Genomic DNA, 8,644 nt, shown 5'->3' with positions numbered 1-8,644 from the left:
GTGCTGTGTAGGCTTCCTGGCTTACTCATATTTTAGCGCTGTGTTGTTTTTTGATTTGGTAAATTTCATGAAAATCATTTATCAAGAGGAAGTGGTACTAGAGGTGTTGGCTCGCTACTGATTTTTTTCCTGTAATGTACAGCCTAATTAATTTCTTAAACTTATCTAGCTTTTCCTATTGCAGCACAAAAAGTAACAGGGAGGCATAGTGTTGCTCATAATTTAGCTAATATTAGTAGATCTGGAGGTCGCACCGCTTTTTGCTTGCACTGTGTTTCAGACAATGTTTCTAATTTTGTTTTAGCGGACTGTAACCCTATTTCAGAGGAATAAAATCATACCCTTCTCGCAAAAAAAATTGCTTTAGTGAATTTTGGCATGAAATTCTGTTATAGCTCAGTTGCTTTTGTTTCATGTAGTTGCTGCTTTTATTAGAATATATGAAAAAAAATCCTTTCAGATGCCTGTCTAACGCGAGCTCTATCAAAATGTATGGATGGCATATGTATATACTAACTTTTCTTCCAATGCTTGTACTTTTCTCCCTGAATTACTTATTTGTTTAAAGGTGATTTTCAGGTCATAGTCCTTAAACACTACTGGGACTGCTGAAAACTGTACAATGATGAAGACCATAAGTGTTACCGAATAATTAAACTATGAAGCATGTATGGTTTCCGCATTTTTGTCTTAAGCTAACACTTGATTGGAAGTCATTTTCTTAGTCTACTTTGTGGAAATTTGGTGGTGCCATACTTACTGGATTGACAACCGTTGCATTTCCGGATGAATTAATCTATAAGAGCTATACTCCTTGCAGATCTTATAATATTTTCAGTGTTTTCAGGAGAGTGCTTCTAGCATGGCTGTAAGTCCTCTATGTGTAAAGGTAACAACCTTGGTTTCTTCACGAGAGGGTCCCTTGCTGAGTTTGCAACTGTGCCACCGTAGACAATGGAGCCGGCTTTCGGGTCCTTCCTTTATATAAAAAAGGCCTGCCTTTTTTTCTTCATATTTTCCTAACTATCAATTTTTAAATATTATCCAGTAATAAAAAGATTGTGCTTTCACACATCTCTTTTACTTATGTTTTCCCGTCCATTGTTGGCATGTCCTCAAAGCAAAACCATCTTATTTGCAAACCTTAAAGGCGTGTACTGTTGATAGAAATGCTACAAATAAAATTGAAGGTGTTTATTTAGATTGATTCCATCCTTCCTTTGTTACACATCAATACAAGAAAGCTGGATAGGGGACTCTTTGGTTTCTTCCTTTTGGCCCCACTTATAATTATTACTACCTTATTTGTTCCATTGCAATGCACTCGTGATGGAATGGATCACTGGAATTTGTTAGTTTTGTTTAATGATATATTACATTGAAGTAAACAATATGCCCCCTTGGGCCTTTTTTCCTCTGGAGTCATGTAATGTGAATAACACTCAGGCCAAACTCCACATCAAATGAACTACTATTCCCGCAGCAACGCGCGGGGTATCATCTAGTAAACCGTAATAGAGAGATCAGCGCAGCGGGATAGAGGGAGTTGTATGAAGGAAGCATTTAATTAAGGAAGGAAGCAATCAATTAGCAAACAAGTCAACAAATCTCCTGTGGGCCTAATTATGATTCGGACGGCCTTCCACTAGTCTGATGGATGAAAAGTGTCTATAGTCTGATGCCGCGCAAAAGAAAATCATATATTGTTGAATGTTGACCGTGGCCACCCTCTCGGAGCTACCACTTTCTCCCCTTTCCAGAGTATACCAATGTATTTTGTGTCTGTTCAAGTAGTGGAAATGGAACCAACAAGTCAGCCGCGCATACCGCAATAACTCAGCGTTCAACATTCAACACGGCGAAGAACCTTTCATGAAGCAAAGACGTACGCAAGCACGAAGAGCTAGCCTCATGTTAATTCTTTCAACGTGTTTGATCGTTTTTCTCCGAGTGAAAATTCAACGGTAACCCCATGCATGACTCGATCTAAGCTAGTATGACGCTACTACATATAGTCCGGCAGCTCTGCCCGTCCGGCACGTCCGGGTCCAGCTGCGTGCATGCAAGCGTTCACGATGCGAAGAAGGGCTCTGGCCGACCTCAGCGCCGGCGGGAGCGGTCCCGGCGCTGGCACGATAATCGGGGCGTTCGTCGCCGTGGCCGCGGTCATGCTGCTCGCCGTCCTCCTCCGCACCCTCTGCTCCGGGAAGGAACGCGGCGGGGGAGCGAGACACGCGCCTTGGTCCGCGGGAAATCCAGCGAGCGACCCTGCTTCATTCATGTCTAGCGCCATGTTTGCTTCTGCTGCCGCGGCTAGCAGCGCCGGTGGCTGTGACGACGGCGGCGGCGGCGCTGGCAGTACCGGTGGCTGTGCTGGTGGTGGCGCCGGTGGCTGCTAGCAAGTGCCAGAGGACTATGCGCGCATGTACTAATTCATTGGCTTGCTGCATATAATAGATCCCTGTAATTGGTGTGCTCAACCTGCCTTTCGGTCTCTGTTTTTCTGTTCTAGGCTTCTACTAGCTAGTAATACAATTGCTACTATCACATTCCCCTCTATATTGTATAAACCGCGACAAGTTTCATGTCGACTTGTAATTAAACCGATAGAATCTACACCAAACTGATTGTTTGATGATCACAACAAGACACAAGATGACAAGGCCAAGCGAATGCAGTCGATATACAAGCACCATGTTTGCTAATCACAGCCAAAATCTTTCAACATGCAACAACACTCGTGCCACCAGCTACCTCACAGCAGTCCAAGGCATATTTTACATGCTGAGGCAGTGGTGGATCCATTCATGTGTCCCTTGAGTAACATGTTTTTCCTTCTCTAAAATGGAGCCTGAATCACTGTCATCGTTTGCTCGATCTTGAGGAACAACCTTCAACACGCCTACGCCTACTAATGTTCGATCCGTTCATTCTTGACATGTTGAAAGAATTGTAGTTATCCTCTGAAGCGCCACAAACTCTGATCAAGCCGGACACACAAGTTCCTCTATCTGATGGCGATTCACTACATGTGCCAGATTCTTAGTCTCATGGACTTCCCCCTGAATCTGGCTTCCCTTTGTTTCCGTCCGTGATGTACCATCTCTTCAATCTCTCCTGAGTAACCTCTACCTGAAAAATCAGAAGGAATAGAAACCATAATTGAGTATATCTCCTACACCCTTCTAGTCTAGCACACAATATATACTTATGAATTTCTGCGCAATAAGTTACACATATGAAGACTTTACTTAACAACGTTTGAGTACAATAATGATCGAACAATTAGCAAAGCTAACCTGTTTATCCCAGTCAGTCCTGATTGTTATGAACACAAGTACAATTGTTTGGATCAGTGTTCCGAGCAGCATGCCAACCCAAACGCCCTATAGCAACAACCAAGGATATCGAGTTAGGACACAACTTATTAGAGCCAAGAGGCACAAGGATAATTATTTTAGTAACTGATTGACTGATACATAATGTTCTTACCTTCACATGATATCCAAAAACATAACCAAGGATTGCTCCAACAGGGATACCAATCAAGTAATATGTTGTGATGTTAACATAGGCAACTATACTTTGCCAACCCGCACCGATAGCAACACCTGGAGGGTGATCAAACGGGATTATAGTTTCAGTATACCAAAAGAGTCTTGTATCAGTATAGAAGGCAAACATTTTTCCTTTTTTTCAAAAAAGTTACCAGACGAAATGATTGTAATGTATATGCATTTAGAATTCAGTCAAATGCTAAAGCAAACCTGATAGCACTGGTTGCACACTGTTCAACAAGATGGAGAAGGCTAGAAGAGGCGACAGGCTTGCAACTGCGGCAGCTACCTCTTCACTGGTGGTAAATATGTAGGAAAGCTTTCCGCGGAAGAAAAGGAAAAATATGAAGAACACAAGGCCTATTGAGAAGGAAGTGGCGACGACATTTATGATGGCGAACTTGGCCCTTCTTGCACTTCCAGCTCCAAGCTCATTTGCAACACGCACTCTATCACACACAAAATCATTATCATCAAAAATCTGAAAAATTATTCAATCACATGATAGGAATAATATATAGCGAGTTCTAAGATCGAGAAGCTACCCTATTGCAGACAAAAAGCCAATAGAAATCATCATCTCCCAACCGTTGATATTCAGGCTGCAGATTTCAGAGATAGAAAATCACATTAATTAATTAGTTTCTCATGTGTCACGACAGCGAAACAATACGAAACAGTGAAATGACATATGTGCTAGTTACCGATCTGGCCAGTGTGGAAAAACCAAAGATATACAATGAGAGACTGAACTCTGAATTATATAAAGTAGTACGTGTGTATTACCATATTGAAAGAGCGTCGAGTGCAACCTCTGCATTCCTCATGTACCCGGTTAGGAGCACCAATATGGTGTTGTACCACAATTCCAAACTGAAAATGCAAACAGGAACAAACAAGCATTATTGCTAGGCTAGATGCATCCAAAATTCTGAAAAGGGCTGATACTGCATATACAGTGAAAATTCAAGTTTGTTCATACCAGAGCATCACACCAGAGGATAGCGAGAGCTTGAGGACAGGAACGAGGTCCGTGAGTGCCACACAGGAGAACCCGGTCCATGTGAGAGGGCAGCCACCGCCGAAGACGAAGATGAGCTGCCCAAACACAGGAATCCACATGGCGATGACCATGGAGGTCAGGATCCCGTCGAGTCCAAGGTCCAGCCGAACGGTCAAGAGCCAGGACAGGAAGAGATGGACGCCGAGGGAGACAAACGCGAGGTAGGTGATGATCATGTTCTTGCTCTGCGCTTGCAGGTACATCTGCAGCGTGAAGCTGAAGACGCACGCGAACATGACGGGGATGTACCAGAGCGAGATGGTCCCGGCGACGGCGCTGATGGCCGGGTCCTGGCCGATGAAGACGAGGAGAGGCTCGGTGAAGACGAAGATGGGGAGCATGAGCACGGCGCAGCCGGTCAGGATGATCCAGGAGCGCTGCAGGGAGATCCCCATCATGTGGTACTGCTTCGCCCCGTATGACTGCCCGCACAGCGTCTCCAGTGCGCTCGCCATGCCCAGCTGCATTCAGTTTAAGCACATTTTATTACTCCCTCCATTCCTAAATATTTGTCTTTCTAGAGATTTCAACAAGTGACTACATACAAAGCAAAATGAGTGAATCTACACTCTAAAATATGTCTATATACATCAGTATGTGGTAGTCCATTTGAAATCTCTAAAAAGACAAATATTTAGGAACGGAGGAAGTAGTTATTAAGATCATCAGCTCCTTTTCTTTCTCATCTCAAGAAATTTATTTCTGGTGCAGTGAAATCTCTGAAGTTCAGGATGTAAGTGGACATGTTGCTATATCGAGGGTGATCAGTTAATGGAGAATGGCGAAGCTAGTAGGTCGATAAGGAATTAAGGATCAAGGATTCAGAGGTCATCTAACTCTATGTTGCTCAATAATGTTCATCGTAGGGTTAGCAACTACCAAGCTCTAATAGGGAATGGCATGCAATGAGGTGTCTGAACTCTGAACCTTGCTCGACATCATTCAGTTACCAAGTTGCTGCAACCTGAATCTGCATCAAGCCGTGGAGGAGACAGATAAGAGGGAGAGGGGGGGGGGGGGGGGGGGGGGGGGGGGGGGGGAGCAGAGATACCGTTAGTTTGCTGCCGAAGGCCTCCTACACCGTCCCCGGCTGCGTCTGCCGTCAAAGCCGACGAAGCCGCCGCCGGAGCTGAAGAGAGTATCGGCAGGATTGGAGATATAGTAGAGGAGGCGCCCTCGCACTGCAAGGATCGGCTCGGTCCCCGGCGTTTCCCGACGGTGGCCTCTTCCAGAAACATGGCGGCGACGGCGGCTGGAATGGGGAGGCGGTGCTGGTGGAGACAGCGGCGACGGCGTGGCGAACGCGGTGCGGGTGGAGGGAGGAGAGGACTGGAAGTGTTGTGGTCGGCCACTGGCCTCATGGGCTTTTCTGGGCTGCCCATTTGTGCCAAAAAAAAATTCCTACACGTCCACCAACGCATTTCCCATTTGGTAGGTAATTCCCAAAAAAAAATTGGTGCGTGGGACCAGTGGCGGAGCTTGGGAAAAATCTTTGGAGGGGCAATGAGCTAAGGAGGGGCAAAACTATGAGGTTTAGCCTGTTTTTACTGGACATATGGCAGAATAACTAATGAGTAGTAGGTGTTTTTTTCTTGGGCTGGGGAGGGGGGGCGGGGGGGGGGGGGGGGGGGGGGGGCACCGCCCAGGTTGGCCCCCATGAAGCTCCGCGACTGGGTGGGACCTGCTAAAAAACATTTGGTGAGTGGGACACTGGGACCCAACACCAGTAGCGTGCCGAGTCACTGCAATGGGCAAGTCCAACTGTCCAAGTAAGAGAGGGTTTTCTGGTTTTCGGAAGCTTCGGAAGGTTCGGCGGATTTTTGTTTCTTGCTTCATGTGTTTTCCCTTGTTGGTTTTACTAATTTTCTGTCGGCTTTTTATTTCTATTTTCATTTTCCTATTCCTTTTTTCTTCTCTTTTTTAATTTCTCTTCTCTTCTTTGTTTTCTATTTATGGATTTTCTACAAAAATACGAATATTCTTTGAAATTCATAAAAGACTTTTAAGTTCATGAAAAAATTACTTCATGATTATTTTTTGTATTTTTAACATCTTTAAAATTTCATGAATAAATTCTAATTTACAAAAATTATTAAATGTATGAACTACGCGTCCAAATATTCCTTGCAATTAGTGTGGGGTTTGTAGGAAAAGTTAACATGCCACGTTCTCTCGGGAAATGCAGGCCCATGATGACTATTATCCAATGGGGTTGTTTTCGCTCAAAGAATAATCCAAAGGTTGTTCCATTTTTGACATTGACGGTGACTTAAAAAGTTGAAAGCACACAGACGACAACAAGTCAAGAACTATAACTTTTCCTCTCAAGTCGACAAGAATCTGTACTTTTGTTGTGCCAAAGATGGACCACGACACGTTTTTTTGTGGTTGTTGGGATCAAGGGTCAGGATGCAGTTGGCGTATGTATTTCTCTATCATGTTTGTATCATGATCGTCCGTATGAAAGCACGCTACTTATACTCTCTATTTTTTACCAATAAGAGAAAAGAGGAACAGTGTTCTTAATTACTCCCTCCGTCAGGAAATACTTGTCATTAAAATGGATGTATCTAGATATATTTTAGTTCTAGATACATCCATTTTCATCCATTTTGATGACAAGTAATTCCAAACGGAGGGAGTATTATGCATGCTCCTGTTTATTTATGTTATACGTACTATGATGGAACTGGCAAAAACAGACTGAAGCAGGCAGACACAATTAACCAAGCAATGCCATATTTTTTACTACAATACGGTAATAAGATGTTTGGCAGACGGATTGATGGAAGGAAGGAGAGATAGATACCAGTATGCCGTTGCTGAAGCGCATGAGGACGGTGGAGACGAGGGCGAAGGCGGCGAGCTGGGTGGGGCCGATGTGGCCGATGAAGGCCTGGCTGATGACGGCGATCCCGAAGGTGGAGAAACGCGTGCAGATGGACGGCCCCGCCACCGCCCACAGCCTCCGGTTCTCCCCCACCAGCCGCCGCCCCAGCCCGCCGGTCGCATTGTGCTCTGCCGCCGCCGGCCTGCAGGGCTCCAGCAGCGGGGCCTTGCTCTCCTCCCCGCTCTTCTCCATTGATGAAGGATTGAAGGCGCTGCAGGTCGCCCCTGGTTAGCTCAGTGAGACAACTATGCTATGCACGTAGCTTGGAATCTAGCCCTGGAGAGGATCTGGTTAAGATGCGGATCAGTGGTGTCGCCTATCGGTGGGCAAGCAAAGCGTCTTTAATTTGTAGGCGGGGGCGCGCGATGCGAGGACGAGTCGGCCCCTGTGGCTCCACCAGCGGCACGTGCGGCGTGGGCGCTGGCACGTCGGCACGTGAGATTTCCCCCGTCGTCGCACTGCCGGTAGCTTTGTCTCTGTCAGTGCGCCCGCCGGCCGGACGGGGCAGCGCGGCAGGCAGTTGAACACGTACTATGGCTAGGATGGATGACGACGAGACGGGACGAGATGCATCCAGGATCTGTCCTGCGGTTGGCCCATCAGTCCCCAGCGTTTACTCTATTGGCCTGTAAAACAGTACTTCTGTCAGTGCGCCTGACGCCAAAACTGTGTGCATCTACTGCGCTGTCTGTTTATTTAGCTTTAGTAAGGGTGTCTGGATACGTTTTAGTCAATGACTAAAAGTAGTGAGACTAAAACTTGCTAGCCTCACCCATGCTTGGATCAAGTACTAAAGAGACTAAAATGAAGTTATTGAGCATTTATTATCCTTCAAACCATCCAATCCAGAACTCGCATGTGCTAAAGGAGAGGAATTAAATGAGGAGAGAGGGCTAATACATATTTTAGTAGGTTTCATGTGACTAAAAAGTTTTAGCCTCAAGACTAATTCTAGCCTCTCTTTAGTCAGGGGTGCTTGAAACTTTAGTCTCTAAAAGAGACTATTTTTAGTCAGACTAAAAATAGTCCCTTGCATCCAAGCAGGCCCTAAGTATATTCTTCTTTCTCCTCGGTTTACTGCTGCTGCTGCTAGTACTACTACTATTATTATTATTACTCAGATGTGATGAGAGG

At 45.3% G+C, this 8,644-nt stretch overlaps 1 protein-coding gene across 2 annotated transcripts; it reads right to left on the bottom strand.

The window, feature by feature from the left end:
• Nucleotides 1–2,806: 2,806 nt before the first annotated feature.
• On the bottom strand, nt 2,807–7,800 carry LOC123116786 (protein DETOXIFICATION 21). Of its 2 annotated transcripts, none has more exons than XM_044537693.1 (8): nt 7,430–7,800; nt 4,540–5,081; nt 4,344–4,430; nt 4,103–4,159; nt 3,768–4,006; nt 3,493–3,611; nt 3,300–3,386; nt 2,807–3,132 (listed from the first exon to the last, which is right to left on the bottom strand). In XM_044537693.1, the coding sequence occupies exons 1-8, from the start codon at nt 7,700–7,702 to the stop codon at nt 3,049–3,051; spliced, it is 1,488 nt and encodes a 495-aa protein (XP_044393628.1). In that variant the 5' UTR covers nt 7,703–7,800; the 3' UTR covers nt 2,807–3,048. The 2 variants fall into 2 exon arrangements, with proteins under 2 accessions (XP_044393628.1, XP_044393629.1); XM_044537694.1 differs by lacking the exon at nt 7,430–7,800 and adding an exon at nt 5,672–5,949.
• Nucleotides 7,801–8,644: the final 844 nt, after the last annotated feature.

Source organism: Triticum aestivum, chromosome 5B (assembly GCF_018294505.1).
Source record: "Triticum aestivum cultivar Chinese Spring chromosome 5B, IWGSC CS RefSeq v2.1, whole genome shotgun sequence".
NCBI lineage: Eukaryota > Viridiplantae > Streptophyta > Magnoliopsida > Poales > Poaceae > Triticum > Triticum aestivum.
This window is presented reverse-complemented; position numbering and strand designations above follow the sequence as displayed.

Bases quoted from the DNA above. Each gene is read 5' to 3' on its own strand.
- LOC123116786 (XM_044537693.1), bottom strand. From the start codon at position 7,702: ATGGAGAAGAGCGGGGAGGAGAGCAAGGCCCCGCTGCTGGAGCCCTGC. The intron at 3,612-3,767 runs GTTTGCTTTAGC...ATCACCCTCCAG, and splicing joins TGTGCAACCAGTGCTATCAG to GTGTTGCTATCGGTGCGGGT. The intron at 3,133-3,299 runs GTTAGCTTTGCT...CTGATTTTTCAG, and splicing joins GGACTGACTGGGATAAACAG to GTAGAGGTTACTCAGGAGAG.